Source organism: Scylla paramamosain, chromosome 1 (genome assembly GCF_035594125.1).
Source record: "Scylla paramamosain isolate STU-SP2022 chromosome 1, ASM3559412v1, whole genome shotgun sequence".
Lineage (NCBI taxonomy): Eukaryota > Metazoa > Arthropoda > Malacostraca > Decapoda > Portunidae > Scylla > Scylla paramamosain.
In genome coordinates this window covers 30,846,021-30,866,745 of record NC_087151.1, presented here as the reverse complement: position 1 = coordinate 30,866,745, position 20,725 = coordinate 30,846,021, and the positions used below count along the sequence as shown (strand labels likewise).

The window sequence follows — 20,725 nt, the reverse complement described above, 5'->3', positions numbered from 1 at the left end:
CTTCTGTCTTCACTCCCACTGTGTTTGATTTCCCTCAATCGTACATCCTCTGATCTGTTGACCATTTCGTAATAAAATCTGACACTTCATAGACTCTCAGCATAGATCAGTGGACGTCAGCTTGAATGAAATGGTGCAGATTTTCATTAGACTTTCACTAGAATCATGAAAATGCTCACTAGAGTTGTTAAAAATAGTCTAAATAAGACGGAGAGATGTTTGAAAGTATAGTTCTGAAGTTACGAAGCATAAACAAAAATTTATTCTGCAGAGAGAGAGAGAGAGAGAGAGAGAGAGAGAGAGAGAGAGAGAGAGAGAGAGAGACATCAACCAACTCAAAGCTTCAAAGCAATAACGAAACGAGAACTAATGGTTAGTCTGTTGCTCAACATGGAAGATTAAAAATGCTTACCTAATGTGGTGACTTTCAGCTTCCCAAATAAGAGATTGCAATGAGTCGGAGGCAGATGAGATATGAGTAAAGAACGTACAGGTGGTTCATTGCAGTTTCGTTTATAGGACTGGTCTTCAGTGTTGTTTAAGTGGTCTTGTTTGGTTAGTAATTCTGAAACACTTCGAGCTCTCACAAAAACTATTTTTAAATGCCAAAGACATTACTAGTCGTGTTATCATAGAGGTAGTGTTATTTTCCAATGATGCAGAATCCTTGTTAAACCATCACCAAAAACCATGACCACATTTGCAAAGGCCGGTAATCAGTAGAGCATGTATTGAATAGTGGAGATAACTGGTAAGCAGTGTAACGCGGCGCCATCTAAAGGGAGTTCCGAATGTTTGTGAGTTTGTTTCGGTGTTTCAGAAGGGAGGTCCGGTCGAGCCGCCTCTGTGTCTCGCGCTCAGTTCCCGTCTGGTGGTTGAGCGGTGTGGTGTGGACATGGGTTAGTATGTGCGCAAGAGCTGCATTTGTAGGTGAGGATGCTTTAAAGCGATTTATTTTGCGTGTGTGCTTTAGATGTTATGGAAGTAACCTTAGTCTATTAACTTCCAGACATTGACTGTTTACATCTGCGTAAAATGTTACGTCATCTTATAAGTTGTGATTTACACAACGAAGAGATCACCTGTAAGATCAGTTCACTAAATTATTCTGGCCCTCGTGTAACCCTCAGATATTAATGCTAGTAGTTCAATATATATTAAATATTTAGTTCTTGTTGAAGGACGATGAAATGTTAATTAAATTGTAAGTAGTGGGCTAGTCATTATCGAATGTGTCTACTTTTGATGTCAGTTACCCAGTCAGTTCACGTACAGATAGTGGGTTTTTAGTTCACTCCTAGTTATCATACCATAGGAAGCACGATAGGTGAATGAAGGATAAATTTAGTTTTCATATAAACATGCATAATAGATTTAATGTAACTTTCCAGAAGGATGAATCCGGAATCGGGCTTATGAAGGAGTGTATCGGAATCCATGAGTGAGTAGGGAGCAAACGTGCTTTTCTTGGTTATAGTGTAGTAGTAACCATGATGTAACCATCATTGACCATGTGGTAGTGTTGGGCTCGACTATAGGCAGTTAATGTACGAGAAGTGATTGTATGTGCAGGTACAGTCTCCTATCGCCAGTCAGACTGCATGCCTACGTAGATAACGGTAGTTGTACTCTTGTTCTGCAGGAAGAGAAGCCTTGCCCGGATGTCTCGGTCTAGAAATAGTCTATATCGTATCCTGAGCGGGAAAGAGATGATGCCAGAGATGTTATTTTCAACGCACGCTGTAGTTCGATTGAAAGGATGCTGGCACCGCGTTCCTTGCGCATCGTAGATGGCGAACACAAGGGGCCGTGCGAGGAGTGTGTGAACCCCCTCCAATTCATCTTGTGCACGCAATGACACGTGCATTAAAGGGAATACCATCAGTCATTATCAAATACGTCCTCAAATAAAAATCAACCACCAATCCTTGTAGGAATGTTGATGCTTAACCTGCATTTTCAGGACCTCACACCGTGATGCATTCCCCTCCACGAGAAATATTCTTTTGTATTTAGCCTCCACCCGCTTAGCCTGAGAGGTCAGGGCTCATCGCGCCACTACAAGGTTCTTCCCGCCCTTGAACCATACATGGTCAATGACTAAAAACTGCCCACAGCATGGAGTGTTCAAGACGAAAGTGTCTGTCAGCCTTGGTTACTGCATTTTTTATTCCTCAAATGCATCAACCCAATAAATTATTTGAACCAATTTTGAATGAGACCGAGATAAACCATCACTAATACAGGTTCTAATAAATAATTAACAAGCAATGCAGAAATAAATGGGATAGTCCACAATACATTCAAACTGTTTAATAACCTGTATCAGGAGTGGTTCATTTAAGACTATTTACCTGCCATTGTTCGTTTTCAGTAACTATTTCTATAAAATCATTTTCTCCATAATTATATTCTTATTAAAATCCCTCTATCAAAATTGCTTTAATTGTGAGTTTTTACACAAGTTTGTCATCTGTCAGCTCTCCAAATTAAAGCATTGTATTTTAATGCTAATCAAGATTGTTGGCAAAATTAATGGTACTCAAGGCAGTATTGCTCTCCCACTTTATACCTTTTCTTTATACCTTTTCTTTATGGAGGTTTAATTTTACAAATATAATGGTTTCATAACATGATTTATTAAAATATTTCATATAGTGCTAGAAATCTAAATTATGTAAACTCCTGAGGGCATTTTGTGTTGAGTGTGTGGTTGAGAGTGATGGTTGTGCTGCATGTGGTGCCTTTGTGGGTGACTGTGTGGTACCAGAGGAATCTGTGGACTGGCTTGCCAAATGTTCCTCAACCTTTGATGACTTCCCCAGGCCCAGCCTTGGCTTGCCTTTGTTGAGGCCTTCCAGCAGAACACAGGCTTTGCACACCGCTTGAGACGACACATGGCCACACCTCTCACAAGTGGACTGGGTGGGCATCTTCACGCCCTCACGCACTGAGAAACTTTCACCTGCAAAGGAACAAAACGGATGAGTGATGGCACCTTTAATTAGTTTTGTTAGATAAGTTTCCATGCTTGAAGAATGTGAGCATTCAAAGTTAAAATGAACTTGTCCAAAAAGCATAGCAATAGGCATTCTCCTTTCCATGCAACTAAGGTCCTATAATTTATAAATTTGATGCTAAATTGAGTTAGTGAATTCTGTATTATCGATCAAATCTGTATACAGAGAAATCTAAAAGTACAAAGGGAAGCTAACACTTTTTCCTATAGATGCTTTGGTTCATTGAAAGAATATGTACAAGCACTGTTTTGAGGAACCTATCTATCATCCTTTTCAGTGGTATATTATTATTTTAATGGAAGAGTTGAGCAGAGAAGAGCAGGATAATAGTATCAACAGGGAAGGTTACTTATTTCAGGAGTACACGACTTGAAAGAGTTAAAAAACTGACTACATGAACAAGAATGTGAAGTGTGGCAAGGCATGAGTGGAGATCAAAGATAGTGTAGGCAGTAGGAAAAGTATGAGTAATTAGGTTGTCCCTGTATGTGCAAGGAGGAAAAAGTACAAGAGAAAATAGAAATATTAAAATGATCTGAATGCCCAATAAGAAAAAAGTGGGGGGAGGAGGAGAGGGAGTAGGATTCTCATGAAGGGTGACACGAATGGAAAAAAGTTGATTGTAGGGATTACGTGCAAATACAGCACCTGGTGGAATAGATACAAGAAATGATTGTTCCTCGTAAACTCATTCCAGCATAAAGTAATCTACAGGTATACATGGTGGAGGGATGATTGTGGAACAGGAGGATTTGACAACAATGCAGTGGATAAGAGAGGAAAATAGGGACAGGGAGGCAGAGGGTGGTTTGTAGGTACTTTTATTATTGTATTGTGCCAGGCTTCTTCAAATAATAAAGGTAGTATTTTAGGTCATGTAGCACATTTATTTAAAGCATTGATTTGTACTGCATTATCTGCCCAGCAGGTGTTGGAGGTGGGTCTCACCAGGATGTTGCTTTTGATGATCCTTTTGTTTTATTTAAAATGTATATATTTTGGTGGCAAGTTTATGGAAACCATGATAAAATAGGATATACACAATTAGTAATGTGTGTTGTTCTAATGCAGGTGGCTTGACTGTCACCCCACTACATCCCTCAGCTCCTGTTGCTACTGCCATGTATGCTGCTGCCACCACCACCACCACCACCACCACCACCACCACCACCACCACAAGATCTTAGGCTGGAATCACCACTGCTTCCTAATACCAGTGAGATCGTCTACCAATTGCTGCCCTATTCCCACCTTTGCGTTGGCTGGCTATGAGCTGCCTTGTGTGTTAAGAGTTCTGACTCCGACTTTTTTTTTTTTTTTTTTTTTACATAAAATTTATATTGTAGTGGAAGGAATGTGCGTTTCTCCAGAGAGTCTGAGGTAAAATTTAAGCAGTGGCGGCTCGTGACTGTTACTGATGGGGGGGCTGTCTCACATTCAGACAAATAAAATCTTAAATGCATTTATTGTTATTGTTTAACATACCATTGATTGATAGATTATAAAGATAGATAATTATTTAATTCTTTAGGTCTTATCGTAACAGGAAGTCAAGCTTACTTAGTGCTGGCTTAGGCTATTTGAAAAGGACGTCCATTCTTCTGTTCCTGTTTTGTGCAAACAGATCAATGAATTGAAAATTGAAAAATTGAGTTCTTTCAATGCAGAAACCGTCTTTGCTTCTTGTGCCATTTTGCAAAATACTGCTAGGCCTACGTGGGAAAAGAAAAGAAAAATACTATTTTATACGATGTTTCTGTGATTTTACTCAATCTAAGATAATCAAGATTGAGCACAAGCCATCACTGATCAATAATATTTTAAAATCATCCCTGACAAATTGAAAAACACGATCGAAAAAATAAGACCGACACAAGAACACTCACCGAGCCACAACAACGGCCGAGACAAGACTGAGCTGGACGCAGTCCACACCAGCGTTGGCCAGATTGTTTTGGTCATATTATCGTACTACACAGGTTGAAATTATTGTACTTCTGGTAAAGTTATCGTACATATGTAATTATTCCAAATATTATGCAAAACTGCCACTTTCCAAATACAGCAGAATTTAGGTTTGCAGAATTTAGGTTTATATATATATATATATATAGAGAGAGAGAGAGAGAGAGAGAGAGAGAGAGAGAGAGAGAGAGAGAGAGAGCATATGTACAACGAATGACAAGGCTACACACACACACACACTGCATAAGCATATGTACAACGAAAGACAAGGCCACACACACACACACACACACACACACACACACACTGCATAAGCGTATGTACAACGAAAGACAAGGCAACACACACACACACACTGTATAAGCATATGTACAACGAAAGACAACACACACACACACACACACACACACACACACACACACACACACACTGCATAATCATATGTACAACGAAAGACAAGGCAACACACACACACACACACACACACACACACACACACACACACACACACACACACACACACACACACACACACTGCATAAGCATATGTACAACGAAAGACAAGGCAACACACACACACACACACGCACACACACTGCATAAGCATCTGTACAACGAAAGACAAGGCAACACACACACACACACACACACACACACACACACACACACACACACACACACTGCATAAGCATCTGTACAACGTAAGACAAGGCAACACACACACACACACACACACACACACACACACACACACACACACACACACACACACACACACTGCATAACAATCTGTACAACGAAAGACAAAGCAACACACACTGCATCACCATCTGTACAACGAAAAATAAGGCAACACACACACACACACACACACACACACACACACACACACACACACACACACACACACCTTGAAATACCTTGAAAAAAAAAAAAAACTGAATATTTACTCGGAGGGACTGGAAGGGAGTTAGGGAAGGTACCACTCTGATGACGTCACGGCTGGGGTTGATGACGTCACAGCGACCGTTATTTACGTACGTACGTATTTCATTTTGAAAATGACCCCTCTAAAAAACGCAGCTAGACAGGAATGCTTTATAAATTCAGACTTGCCACACATTTTAACTAATGCCACATATAACAACACATTTCAAAACGCAGTAGTATTAAAGATATTTAAAAAGAAGTATCTGGAAACTGTTGGAACCTTCACCCCATTTCAAATCGTTCAAATGTCCACCCATTCTGGCTTAAACATAACGGAAAATACTTTAAAAAATCTGAACTATTTTTTAAAACCATTTAAAGTGAGCTACAAGCACAAATAAAAAATCTACCGAAAAAAAAATTCAATATTATTGGAAGTTGAACACGAATAAAAACAAGTGTACGGTGCACGCATTTCACTGAGCGGGACGGCAACACACTAAAAAAAACACCAACTATTTTTTAAAACCAATAAGAACCTAGTACAGGCTGAAATAAAAAATTTAGTTTTGGGACCGTAAAAAAAAAACGCCGAAAACGGCCCTCTTATTTACACAAAAACAACGCCAAAATCACCACTTTTCACGCAACACATGCGCTCAAATAACTTAAAAAACAACTAAATATTTTTACAAACCATAAAATCTTAGCTACAAGCCGAAATAAAATACTTAGGAAATAAAAAAAATATTGGAACCGGAGGGGGCTGGGGAGCCTTATCCAAGATGGCGGTGGGGGGCCAGTGGAGGGGACGACCAACCCTTCTCACTCATTTAAACCCTTGCCAAACTTAAACTAAGTAATGGCAGGTATATCTAACGAGCGGATATTAAAGCTTGGTCATGTGGTTCCGCTTTGCGACAGTATTGGTTTAAAACACTCACAAATAAGATAGATAATGGGTGATTAATAGAGATGACCCAGATTGTTTACATTTTCATTAAGTTAAATTTTACGGTTTTTAGTAACGAGACGAGGCTGACACAGGGATATATTGTGCTGGAGGTTAGATGAGATGCGTTAAAATGAGTTAAAACCGTGGATTGTTCAGTTATTCATTAAAAAGTTACGTTAAGTTACCTAAATTTATTCTAACACTTCCTGACCTTACTTCCCTGTGGTGGTGATGGTGGTGGTGGTGGTGACCTATCTTCCTGCCTCCTTGTCACTATGGCTGGCTGTCTAGCACCTTCTCACAGCCAAACTTTTCTTTATTTTGCTTGTTTTCACCCACTGCTGCCTTCTGGTGTCCACTGCTAGAGCCCTACGCCTTCCTCATTACCAACTAAAGAAGGTTTAAATCATGGGTAAGCCTTGGCAGCCACTGTGTAGGCGTGGTTACACAAAAAAAAAAAAAAAAAAAAAAAAAACAAGTCTGTCAGGCTGGGAATTGAAACAGCCGCGTACTAACACCACCCATATACGCTACACACTGACGTTAACTTGTCAGGCAGCACTCCACACTCGCCATTCCGCCCGGGAAGCCTCCCCTCCCCCCATTTCTCCCCGCTTTCGTATCATTAAATAGTAAATAATTTCTGTACTTCCTCATTGTTTTGCAGTATTTTTTTTCATATAAACATATGAGAATTTGTGTTTCCATGTGAATGATAATCAAACATAAATAAATTAACATTATTTTCGTTAATCCTAGAAATCCACTGGGGGGGAGGGGGCTGCAGTCTCGCAGTCCCTATTGACGAGCCGCCACTGAATTTAAGGACTAAAAATTACTGTAATTCTGTTAAGTTACAATAAATTTTTCCTGCATTTTTACTCCTTGCATGAAACTGCAGTGCATCCAGGAAATTATGGCCAGCAATTAGCTTTTTACTCCTTGTACTGCTTGCATAAAGCTGCAGTGCATCCATGAACAGGAAATTATTGCTACCAATTAACTTTTTTACTCCTTGAACTTCTTGCATCAAGCTGCAATGCATCCAGGAACATCCCCAATTAGCAAAGTAACTAGTTTTACTAGTTTAAACTAGTTTAATTTTACTATAACAGTAACTGGCCCCCTGGTTTACTCAGTTTAATTTTACTCTACTGTCACAATAATTGGTCCCCCTGGTTTACTCAGTTTAGTTTTACTCTACTGTCCCAGTAACTGACCCCCCTGGTTTACTCAGTTTAAAACTATAGAGTTGTCACAGTAACTGGCCTCTCCTGGTTTACTCGGTTTTACTGTCACAATAACTGGCCCCCCTGGTTTACTCAGTTTAGTTTTACTGTCACAGGAACTGCCCCCCCTCCCCATCTTTTTTTTTTACCCAGTTTAAAAATGACTGTCTTGGTAATACTGCACAGTAAATGCCCACCCTCCCCCATCTTGCCCTCACCATCTCAATCCTCTTTATCTCCCAGCCCCCTCCCTGTCCCCTCCATCTCATATGAACATAAGAAATAAGGGAAGCTGCAAGAAGCGGCCAGGCTTACCCGTGGCAGTAGTCCCTGTATGAAATATACCTACCTATTTCCGTCTATTATCCCCATCCATAAATCTGTCTAATCTTCTCTTAAAGCTCTCTAATGTCCTAGCACTAACATGATTACCATGTCTGTTCCAGTCATCTACCACTATTAGAGAACCTATTTTTTCCCATCTCCTTCCTAAACCTAAATTTTTCAGGTTTGAATCAGTTATTTCTTGTTACGTATATCCTGGTTGCTGATCCTAAGAATTTGGCTTACATTGCCTTTGTTATAATAACCTTAAGTGGTATAAAAGACTTCTATCAAGTCCCTTCTTAACCTACGTCTTTCTAAAGAATGTAAATTTAACAACTTCAATCTTGCCTCGTAAGGAATACTCCTCATCCCCTGTATCATTTTAGTCATTCTCCTCTGTACTGATTCTAATAGACCTATATCTTTCCTGTAATGTGGGGACCAGAACTGCACAGCGTAGTCTAGATGAGGTCTGACCAGTGCCAAGTATAACTTTAATATTGCTTCCGGCCTTCTACTTTTAACACTCCTAAAATTGAATCCTAGTACCCTATTTGCCTTCTACTTTTAACACTCCTAAAAATTAATCCTAGTACCATATTTGCCCTGTCTATGCATTGCAGTTTTCCTAGATGGAGTTCAGAGCTACCCTATTCGCCATTTCTGGCCTGTATGCATTGCACTGTTTTCCTAGACGGAGTTCAGAGCTAACTATAACTCCTAAATCTTCTCGTACCCTGTACCTACTGTGTGGGTTTCCTCTACCTATGCCATCTGTCCGTCCATTCGTTCATCCTATCTAAATCTGCCTGCAAGGCAATGGCATCCAATACTGACCTAATTAATCTACCTATCTTTGTCATCCACAAGTTTACTAACATCACTACTAATTCCACTAAGTCATTGATATATATTAGAAATAACAATGGCCCTAATACTGATCCCTGTGACACCCCACTAATTACATGACCCCACTTGGATTTCAAGCCATTTATTACAACTCTTTGTTGCCTGTCGCTAAGCCATGACCCTCTATCCTGCCTAACACCCTCCCATCTATCCCATGTGCCCTAACCTTTCTCAGGAGCCTTTTGATCTTTGGAACCTTCTCTCTGCAACACCCCCTCCCTGCCTTCCTTCCTCCTCCTCTCTGCAGCCCCCCCACTGTCTTCTTATCCTTCCTCTCCTCTCCCCACCCAGCATGAAACTTTTAATAGGGAATGAGGCATCAGAAATAAATAGGATTTTCACTTAGCTTTTCATATTTTGTCCTCTGCATAATGTATGGCTTAGTGAGATTTCAGACAAGGGCCTGACATCCTGCAAAAGCATTCACACTGTCAATGTACAGGAACAGATTTCAATGTATATACACATTTTCCTCAATGGCCTCTGGAACACCCTCTTTCCTCCCCCCCATCCATCCCTCTTTAAGCTCTCCCACTCATCCCTTCCTCCTTTTCCCAGTACCTTGATGTCCTCCATTACCTCCGTTCATTAGTGAGAGGAGGGGAGTAGTGGTGTCAAAATGTGAACAAATCTGGGGAGTAGTGGTCAAAATGTGAAAAAATCTGGGGAGTAGTGGTCAAAATGTGAAAAAATCTGGGGAGTAGTGGTCAAAATGTGAAAAAATCTGGGGAGTAGTGGTGAAAATGTGAAAAAATCTGGAGTAGTGGTCAAAATGTGAAAAAAATCTGGGGAGTAGTGGAGTCAAAATGTGAAAAAACCAATGTGCCTCTGATGCTTCCATCCCAATCTGTATGAAGGCTTTTGTAGGGTGTCATGACCTAAGTGAAAATTACCATTTTCTAAGATTCCTATGAAACAAAACTGAGCAAAGAACATCAACGTAAGAAGATTCCCTTTATCTATCTATCTCTGTCATCTCACTCCCTCCAAGAGCATCTCCCATGATGATGGCCATGGCAGAAAGAGCCTGAGCCTGTGCAACATACACAGAGGGGTGGTGGTGGGGTTACACAAAATACAAACACTTCCACTTCCTGTGTCCCACATCCCTGAGATTACATCATTGCATCCAATAAAAAGGAATTCTTTACTGTAACTGACTTCCTGTACAATAGTTTTTTTTATCTTCACTTCTCTTGGAAACCTTATCCATTTCTATCCTGAAAAGACATCTTTGAAATAACTCCAGTACTCTCATGCTCAAACTTACCTGAGTGTATCACATCAATAATGGAGGTTGCCCGCACCTTCTCCAAATCTTTGAGGAAGACTCGAGCGTGGCCCCGGTAAGCATTTGGGGAATAGATACACTCTGTTGAGAAGTAATCAAGCCTCTTGAAGTAAGCATACATCACAATTTCTTTCTCATAAGTGTACTTGAAAGGTTTGGACCTTGATATGGCTCCCTCTGAACCCTGAGGAAAAAACAAATGTCAGGTACTTCATATTGTTCCTTAGAAAGCAAAAAGTCATGCTTGCTTTCAACTATTGAAACATCTTACATTATTGAAAAGCACCATAATTCAGAATATCCAATTAATATAGTAATTAAGACACTTCACAGAGAAATCTTAGTCAATAGGTCTACATTGATTAACTTCCTGGGTCGGCAAATGAAATTTGGTATTCACTAATTTGAAGTATTACACATCACAAGTAACAAAGATCACGTTCAGTATTTAACAAACTGGCTAGTTTCAGCTGGTGCCTTCAAAAATGAATCAAACAAAAGTTATATACAAACTTAATACAAAATGAATCAGAAGACAGAAAGGGGGGAATGACAGAAATGTGACCTAAAACAAATATACTCATTTCAAAATCTCATTCTTTTAAAGTGTTTGTTCATTGAAGTCTTTACTGAAATTTATGTCTGGTGGCAATTCTTTCATAACTTAAATGTGCAATGTCTATGGGAGGAATAAGCAGAAACAAATTGGTTTTCATAGTCCTTGGATTATATAGGGGAATTTTCTTTTTGGAGATGCAGTTAGAGCAGGCACTAGAATAACTGCTAGTATAGAGATGAAAATTAGCTGTAGGTGGAGGAAATTGAGGGAAATGTTGCATTTACTGACATTAGGGGATTCTTCTAACTCCAAGGGGCACTCATGTGGCCTGTGTAGGAAGTGTAATGCTGCTAGCAGACAAAACCTGACCAGTGAATCTGCACAGGCCAAGGCAGATGGTGATGAGGATGGTTGCTATGATGTATAGAGCACCCAAAAGACTTGCATTCATGGATGGTGACCGAGGAGGAGGAGAGGTAGACAAAGATGGCTTGAGCATGTTGAGAGGATTGAGAAGAGTATTATGGTGAAAAAGTTAGAAATGTGAACATGTGTTTTTAGAGGTTGACTCAAGAAAAGTTGTAATAAAGTGGTTCAGAATGACATCAGGGATCTAGGTTAAGGAAGATTGTGAAAGACTGGACAACTTGGCAATCTACCATTAAGTCAATATGATCAATAACGGCAAGCATATATGGACCCTCTCAAAACTATGACAATGATCTACCACTAATTATAAGACCATCCAGCTGCCAAGGAAGCCAAGACTGGACATCACAGACCGTAACAATGGCAGTACACCTCTGCAGTCTGGCCACGTCCCCACGCAGGATGTTCATTAGGACAGTCTCAGCAATATCATCTGCATTGTGTCCCGTGACAATCTTGTCCACCCCCAGCAGGGCAGCTCCCCGGTCCAGGGCCTGTCGCCGGAACACTCCACAAAATGTACAGTTGCTTCGGCGGCCTGTCTGCAAGATTTATTAAGACATGGTAAGGGTTTCTAACAGATAGACAGAAAACTTGGAAATATACACTAAAAATATATACAAAACATCAAAAGAATACAAAATATATTCTGAAACATTAGCATCGAATAAATTTTCATGTGTGAAACCAAACATTAGATTTACAAGGAAAGTGTTAAAAGCTCTCTCAAAAAAAAAAAAAAATGCTGCCAGTTCTTCTTAAAACTAATTTGAGGAATGGATGGATCAGCACAGAACTCTTTGCAGTTAAGAAATACTGACTATATTGAGTCTCCACCTGTCTCAGAAACCATCCCTAGAACAAACAAAATGAATATCCTCAGCCTCCTGTAATAAAGGATTCAGGAGCCTTGCTACACACTGTCTGACTGAAAAAACATTGTTACTGTATTCTCTGCATTTAAAAGTTAACTAAAATTAATGAAACAAGAGATGGGAGATCTCTGTGTTTTCATTTATACAATGACATAGGAGTGACATCTCAGATACTGTTGTGGCTATGTAATCCTTGCCAGAGTCTTGCCTGGCCTTCCTTTGCACTACTTTCCATGATTCCAAGCATTTCAGGTTCTTACGAGAAAGCCCTGGTACATTGCTGTCACTTTCAGTGTCAGAAGAATACATTGTTATGAAGTATAACATACAAAAATCAGGGTATAATCCAAGAGTGTAACAGACAGTGTGAGCAGGGTCTCTTAATGAGGAGAATGTGTGGTCATTGGCAGAGCTGGTAGGTGTGTTGAATGAGCAGTGCAATGATTGGCTGCCTGCCTCTGGTGTGTGTGTGTATCTCTCTGACTCCATGAATACAGAGTTGGTCTGCATACAACTCAACAAAAATGTAAGCGACGCTCTACCCTCTGTGTGGCTACTATAAGGGCAAATTTCACTTACAACCTTTGTAAACACATAGAGGTGGGTTACACCTTTCAGGATCCATGCTTAACTCAAAACTAGTAAAAGTGGAGCAGATGCCCCTCTGTTTCTGGATGCCTCATATTTTATCAAGAAAAAACTAATTACCTGAACTTTTGAAAGTCCCATGAATCTCTGATTAAAGAGACTCCACTGTGTCTAGCAAAATATAAGGCTGATATCCACAACAAAGGAGGGGTGAGTGAGACAAGGTGATTTCATGCATATGTTCACATTAACAAGCATTTCTCACATCTTGGACTCAAGGCTTCTAGTAAGAAGGAACTGACCCTCACTACCCACACTGATCATGGGTCAGTTGTGATGTGTAACCAGCTCTCTCTGCATCAGATGACAACAATGAGACCCATTTCCTTCTTTGTATCTGAACAAATCAGATAATCAGACTAAATCCCCTTAATGTTGTATCACCATTCATGCATCCACAACTGTTCCCCATTCATTCCTACTGTTTACAATCATCCTACCTTACTCAACACATCATCCAATACTCTCTTCACACTGTCAACCCATCCTATTTGTGGTCTTCCTTTAGCCTCACTCCTTTTGTGCATAATTGTACAAGTATTAGCAGTCCTTACCTGCTGCACAATGCGATCCATAGTCCAGCCATAAAGCTCCTCATATGACACTACCTTAAGAGGAATTCCATACTGCTGCTCATTGCGCTTCACTGTTTCTAGGCTGTCATCCCGGTAACCTGAGGGCACCCAGCATGTGTGTTATAAAGAAACCTGAGGGAATTCCACACACACACACACAACATAATTGGAGAGGCACCACTCATGGGACACTCCTGATTCCTCCCTACAGTTCAAGCATTGAGTAGTTTGAGTCCTAGAAATGGTGGCAGTATTTTAAATTTTCTTCTTTAATTAATTTGTTCACCATTTTCTTGGCATATTGGGTTTTACAAAGCTTGACAACTCAATGTTTTGGTGACAGATGTTGATGTTTATAAGGAACACAATGACAATTCATAACTTGTATCCTCTTTCTCCTCACTCAATATTAGTTTCATTCACTTCTATCAGAGCTCTCATGAAGGAAAAGAGGGAACATTATTCAAAGTAGATGGGATGAGGTATGAGGTAGTATAAATTTATAAAAAAAAAAAAAAAAAAAAAAAAAGAGTATCCAGAATATATTTTACAATGAGCTTCCCTTGAAAGTTTTCCCAAAAAAGAGCAAAGCATAAATATCTGACACTAATGAATGATGATATCAAACTGATATTCTCAATCTAACGATCTATGTAACTATACACACAAACCATACTGCTAGTGGTTTACCTTAGCTGTTCCACTAAACTTCAGATCCTGAATATCAACAGCAGTGCCTTCTATAAATTACACTCATCCAGCTAAAGGCTCCCTTAAAATCATACCTTCATGGCTTTATTACTAACTTTTATCTTACTAATTCAAACCTAAAAATTTTTCCATCATTCTCTGTCATCCACCACACATTTAACATTTAAAATGCTCTAGCACCTAAAAAATCTGCAGTTTCTTGAAAACTGTGTTTACATAAATCAATAAATATGCACAACAAAGTTTTTATGAAAGTTGAGCTGAACACTACACATCACTAAATTTTTAACTTGATCAACAACAAGCCCTAACCTGGTTGGCACTTCCTACCAACCTAACTTACCAGTGATTCCTTCATCAACAGAGAGCAGCACCAGCTTCAGGCCATAGTTGTACCGATCATTAAGAAGCTTCATGACATATGCCAGTACAGTGGAGTCTTTGCCTCCTGCAAGGAAAATCAACTACTTAACAAAAATAGCAGCAAAGCAGTGCAATGTGTTTATTTATCAAAGGGGCAATCAATATACAGGAATAGTTCTTGAGACTTCTTGCTGCAAAAGATTACTATAAACATCATCATTCTTAAAAGAAATTTTCCTATTATTAAACATTTGAAGTCTGTTAGCAAATGGAACTCAAAGAGCAAAACAGGTGCAATGAGGATTTAAACAGATTAATAAAAAGAACTTTAACTCTTGCTGTAAGTGAATGTATTCCAACTTTTGGAGAACTACAAATTTTGTTTGAAACAAGCAACTTTTTGAATGAAAAGCCAATCAGAATTAAACCTGCCATCAATTTAGAGCTTGACTACTATTTATGCCCATATGACCTTATTCTATGAAGAGCAAGTGTGACATCACCTGTGTGGAATGGAACACTATTAGCAAAATCTAGATTGAAGTTCATAGCAAAAACTCCAACAGAGATAATTTTTCTACACTGATAGTCAGAGAAAAGTGGCGTGTTATACCAGGAGACATTGTGCCAATACAGGATAGTTATGCACTTGAAGGGAAATGGAAGTTAGAAGAAGTAACAGTAGCAGAACCAGGATGTGATAACAATGTAAGGGATGTGACTATGGTACAAGATTCAAAGCCAGGAATAACTTATGACTGTCTGAGTGATATACTGTCACAAGACGTGCATAAATTAATTGTATTACTTCCAGTAGAGGAGTAATAAGGATGTAGATTCCATGTTCACTCATGCTGGAAGGCAGAGTGTATAACTGAAAATTATAATTATTGCCAATGTGTGTATTGAGGCTGCATGAGTACTGTGAAATTAGAAGGAGCAAACGATGTAAGTTTATATAATCTAAAGTTTACAACATATTGAGTTTGATATTTCTAACACTCTTAACCAATATTAATGTTATCTATTCATTAACAAGCTAATAAATAAAATTTAAAAAATTGTTACTTTTCCTTTCATTATCTTGTGTGGTGCCATCCACCCACACACGAATGGGCCATAAGCTCAATGAGAGAGAAAAGCCGAGTCATGCCCTGAACCAGGCAAAAAAAGTGTGTCAATGAAAGTTGTTAGCATTCAGGAAAAAAGGGAAGACAGACATTTCCAGCCTTATTTCTAAAATAACTAATTTCCCAAAAGGTGAAAACCTACCGCATAAATCTGTACCTGGGTGTTTCAGAAAGACAACAACAGCAATGGACAAGCTTATGAAGAAGCAAGTGTTGAAGACTCCACACATCACAACAACACAACAGAAGCAAGCTTATCCTGACACCTGTGGCAGTGTTATAAAGAGCAACCTTTAATAGCTAAAAAGAAGCAAATGCCTTCTAACTCATAAAATACAAGCTGTATCTCTTATTCTCATGAAGAAATACACCAGGTATTCAATACATGCAAGTTCAAAATATGTTAATTCTATCATATGCAACTAACCTAAATGTGCCAAGTATTCTCAACATGCGAGAAAAATTCCTTATTATGCAAGCAGCAGCAGTAGTGCGACTGGTTGGTGAGGTAGGGTGGCCAACTCGCACCACACAACCCACAATTTCTAACTTTTTGTTTTGTTTCCAATGTCTTTTCATATCATATTTTACAATTTATCTTTACTAATGTGTTTTACTGTTGCTTTAGTGCTTTATTTTTTTAAATGGTGTTGGAATAAATATTCAGAGGGTTCAAAATCAGGTCATGGAACATAATTAATGTGATGATAGGTTCAATATATGCAAATTCTCATAATGCAAGCTTTTCACAGAAAGTAACCCTTGCATATAACAAATATCTGGTATACAAAGATTTAACTTATGAAGACTGGAGAGAAGTCTTTTGAAGTGTAGTGCACAGAGGCTTGGGAAGAGGCCCTCATACATGAATCCTTCCCCCCCCCCCCTTGAGCCTCAGCCATTTCACATCATCACTTTTTCATGATTTGGAGCTGCTTGAAAGTGAAGAGAATGGCTATGGAGGATTGCATGACCTACCAAAGAATGTCAAAATGGATGGAGATCACTACATTGACATTTTGCAAGATGATTTTTGACATCCATGCCTACAACCTCTTTATACAAGGCACTAGACCATACTAGAAGAAAAAGGCTATGGAATATTTGTTAGATAAGCAAGTGTGCATCCTGTGTGGCCTGGGAATTCTCTAGACATGAAGCAAATTCATTTCTTTTTTCTTTTATGTAGGAGGGACCAAGGGCAACAAAATTATAAGAAAAAAAAAAAAAAAGGCCCACTGAGGTGCCAGTCACTAAACAGATTCAAAACAAGTTGTCAAAAATTGAAGGACAAGTGCCTTTAAACCTCCCTCTTGAAAGAGTTCAAGCCATAGGAAGGTGGAAATGCAGAAGCAAGCAGGGAGTTCCATGAGTTTACCAAAGAAAGGGAAGAATGATTGGGAATACTGGTTAACTCTTGGATTAGAGAGGTGGACAGAATATAAGTGAGAGAAAGAAGAAAGTCTTGTGCAATAAGGCCACAAGAGGAACGGAGGCATGCAATGAGCAAGATCAAAAGAACAGTTAACATGAAAATAGCAGTAGAAGATAGCAAGAGATGCAACACTGCAGCAATGAAAGGATGAAGACAGTCAGTTAGAGGAGAGGAATTGATAAGATGAAAACCCTTTAATTTCACCCTGTCTAAAAGAATGGTATAAGTGGATTCCCCCCTCCCCCATTTTGTGACACATAGTCCATTAATGGATGGATAAGGCCTCTATACAGTTAGCAGCTGGGGGTGAGAAAAACTGGCAGAGACAACTCAGAACACCTAAATTCAGAGAAGCTGTTTTAGCTAGAGATGAGATGTGAAGTTTCCAGTTTAGATTGCAAGTAAAAGACAAACAAAGGATGTTCAGTATAGAAAAGGGGGACAGTTGAGCGTCACTGAAGAAGAGGAGATAATTATCTGGAAGGTTGTGTCGAGTTGATAGATGGAGAAATTGAGTTTTTGAGGCATTGAACAATACTAAGTTTGCTCTGCCCCAATCAGAAATTTTTGAGAGATCAGAAGTCAGGCATTCTGTGGCTTCCCTGCATGTACTGTTTACTTCCTGAAGGGTTGGATGTCTTCAAAAAGACATGGAAAAGTGCAGGGTGGTATCATAAGCACAGAAGTGGATAGGAAAAGAAGTTTGGTTTAGATAATTGATAAATAATAGGAAGAGAGTGGGTGACAGGACAGAATCCTGAGGAACACCACTGTTAATAGACTTAGAAGAACAGTGACCATCTACCACATCAGCAATAGCATGATCAGGAAGGAAACTTGAGATGAAGTAACAGAGAGAAGGATAAAAGCTGCAGGAGGGTAATTTTGGAAATCAAAGCTTCATGCCAGACTCTATCAAAAGCTTTTGCTATGTCTAACGAAATAGCAAAAGTTTCATCAAAATCCCTAAAAAAGGATGATCCATACTCAGTAAGAAAAGCCAGATCACCAGTAAGGTGGCCTTGACAGAACCCATACTGGCAATCAGAAAGGTTGTGAAGTGATAGGTGTTTAAGAATCTTCCTGTTGAAGAAAGTTGCTTTATTGATAATCTTAAGGACATCTAGGTGCAAGGAACTGACCTGGATTGCCACACAAGACTTGATGATTTAATACCTTGTTTCATTAAGATTGTTATGCAGGCACATGGAGGCCACAAAAAAATACCAATATAAAGGTTAAAGGGAAAGTGTGAACACTATAACCACTCATCACATACATGATGGGTAATCCAGTGCACCTCTTCAAATATCCAAGTCAGCCTAGACTATGGCTGAAACAGCAGGAAGACTTGCTGGCTGACTAAACTACCCTGACCCATTGTTTGCAGGAGTAGTGACGTTTCACAACAATGAAAAGATTTGAGCCTGAGTGGGAGTTGAATAACAACTGTGCATGCTTCCACTGTACCAGCCAGAAACTAAAAACTTTAACATTATATGAAACAAAACTATTTGGCATACATGAGACAAGGAGTTTAATAAAGCACAATGCTATGTGAAATCTGCAGGTAGCATTATTTACAATAAGTTGCCTTTCTCAAACAATACCTGATGCAGCAATAGCAACATAGTCGCCAGGCACAAAAAGCTTTGCTGCTGTAATGGTGTGGTGAACCTCCTCCTCAAAGGCTCGGAAGAAACACTCCTTACACAACGCATCCCCTGTCTTTGGTCTCTGTCAAAGCAATTTTTCATATAATTGATTTATCTATACAAATTTAACCATCAATTCACAATTCTTATATGACCTTGAAAGGAATTTCAACAAATGAATATAGTTTCCCACCTTTAAAACTGCATTACTCCCACAACCTGCAGTACACTTCACTGGCATGGCTACAATCTTGAAAAAAAAATAAATAAATAAAATATAATAAAATATTAGTTAATATTAATAATCCAATACACCATTCATATTTCTTAGACAGAAAAGGCATTATAAACATTATACAGTAAAATCCCTCTCATCCAGCATTCGAATATCCGGCAGCTTTAAGTATCCAGCACATTTTTCCCCAAGCCTTAAAATCACTAAAAAATCAATGTCTACTCATAAAATCGATTAAAATTCCCGCGCGAGGCATACTTTGTCTCCTCGCCACCAGAGTGCACTGCTTCGCGCCACCCGCGGCGCACTGCACTGTGTTTACTCAGTGACTCAGTCCCGCGTGTGCACTGTTTATCGCCTGACGCCTTCATCATGCCTAAAGTTGTAGAAAAGAGGAAGCGAGTTGTGCTTACACTTAAGCAGCTGATCAGATCAGCTGCTGATTAAGATCAGCTGATCTTTGTTATGGTAAGATGCATGAGTGTAGGGTGGTGATTGTGGACATAATTTCACTTCTATTCAAGTATCCGGCAATATTCAAGTATCCGGCATGTCAGCGGTCCCATTGATGCCGGATAAGAGGGATTTTACTGTAAATAACATGTGGTGGATGTATATGGGCATCAAAATACTCAGAATGAGAAGCTCTATCTGATAAGAATAAGAAAACCCATGTTAAGACTGGTGAAAAACTGATACAATTCTTTTATTTTCTGTGCAAAAATATAATGCATTTTTAATTATGGGTTATTCTTTGTGGTAAGTCCGTGTCACATGAAATAATTAAACTTACATATTACGTAGGACACACAGTGGTCTTGCAATAAATGTAACAAATCTTTTAGGGGACAAGTCTGATATGGATGTAATAGCCCCAAGAAAGAGCTGTGTCTTAGATTTTTCAAAGTCCTGTGAGCTCTGCATCACTCTCTGAACCCTGCATTGGTTCAATCAGTACATGTGTTAGTATGTTAGTTTCCAGTATGGAATGGCACATGCTCACTTGTATCCCTTTCTTTCAGCCAATGAGAGCTGTCTTTTTAATAACATATTAAAACATTATTGAACACTATTTACTTTCAGGCAATACATCAATTATTTTTGGTCAATCACTACATGTATACATGTAGTGATTGCAGTCAGCTGGGGAGGCAAAGCTCCCCCATGAGGGTTTAAGTTATGATAGGTTAGGTAAGATTAGGTTAGGTAAGTGTCCTTGAGGGTAGTTCAGGGGTGGCAAATCACCCCCAGTTAGGATAGGTTTGTGTCCTTAAGAGAGGATCCAGGAGGGGCAAAGGGCCCCCCATCAGTTAGGTTAAGTTAGGTTTAGCTAGAAATTTCCCATTTTCAAAACATGGCATCTCATTCTTAGACTATTTCATGAATAGCCAAATTTTGCCCACCCTAAAATCCTATTTTCCCACCAGGCTTCCAATCTTGCTTGAGGGATGGGGGGAAGGGCCTATTATAAAGAATCACCAAAT

The 20,725-nt window shown here is 39.3% G+C and overlaps 1 protein-coding gene and 2 long non-coding RNA genes across 9 annotated transcripts in view; 2 read left to right on the top strand and 1 right to left on the bottom strand.

Annotated features, from left to right (window-relative positions):
- The first annotated feature begins 346 nt into the window (after nucleotides 1-346).
- LOC135103563 (uncharacterized) lies at nucleotides 347-2,985 on the top strand. Of its 2 annotated transcripts, none has more exons than XR_010270114.1 (3): nucleotides 347-930; nucleotides 1,392-1,441; nucleotides 2,826-2,985. It is a non-coding gene; the product is annotated as an uncharacterized LOC135103563 (long non-coding RNA). The 2 variants fall into 2 exon arrangements; XR_010270115.1 differs by lacking the exon at nucleotides 2,826-2,985 and adding an exon at nucleotides 1,643-2,406 and having other exon boundaries at nucleotides 348-930.
- Nucleotides 2,620-20,725, bottom strand: part of LOC135103537 (cytoplasmic tRNA 2-thiolation protein 1-like) — an 18,764-nt gene continuing 658 nt past the window's right edge. For 2 of the 6 annotated variants that reach the window (XM_064009969.1, XM_064009951.1), the window contains exons 2-8: nucleotides 19,200-19,256; nucleotides 18,962-19,088; nucleotides 14,767-14,871; nucleotides 13,692-13,810; nucleotides 11,968-12,156; nucleotides 10,606-10,810; nucleotides 2,620-2,965 (exon numbers count right to left, since the gene is read on the bottom strand). In XM_064009969.1, coding sequence (XP_063866039.1) covers nucleotides 2,661-2,965; nucleotides 10,606-10,810; nucleotides 11,968-12,156; nucleotides 13,692-13,810; nucleotides 14,767-14,871; nucleotides 18,962-19,088; nucleotides 19,200-19,247 — 1,098 coding nt within the window. In that variant the 5' untranslated portion in view covers nucleotides 19,248-19,256 and the 3' untranslated portion in view covers nucleotides 2,620-2,660. Of the gene's footprint in view, nucleotides 2,966-10,605; nucleotides 10,811-11,967; nucleotides 12,157-13,691; nucleotides 13,811-14,766; nucleotides 14,872-18,961; nucleotides 19,089-19,199; nucleotides 19,257-19,499; nucleotides 19,618-20,725 lie in introns of all 6 variants that reach the window. The other 4 variants (XM_064009960.1, XM_064009977.1, XM_064009987.1 and 1 more) reach the window with 4 other exon arrangements.
- On the top strand, nucleotides 3,840-4,342 carry LOC135103573 (uncharacterized). The gene is made up of 2 exons (XR_010270117.1): nucleotides 3,840-3,957; nucleotides 4,092-4,342. It is a non-coding gene; the product is annotated as an uncharacterized LOC135103573 (long non-coding RNA).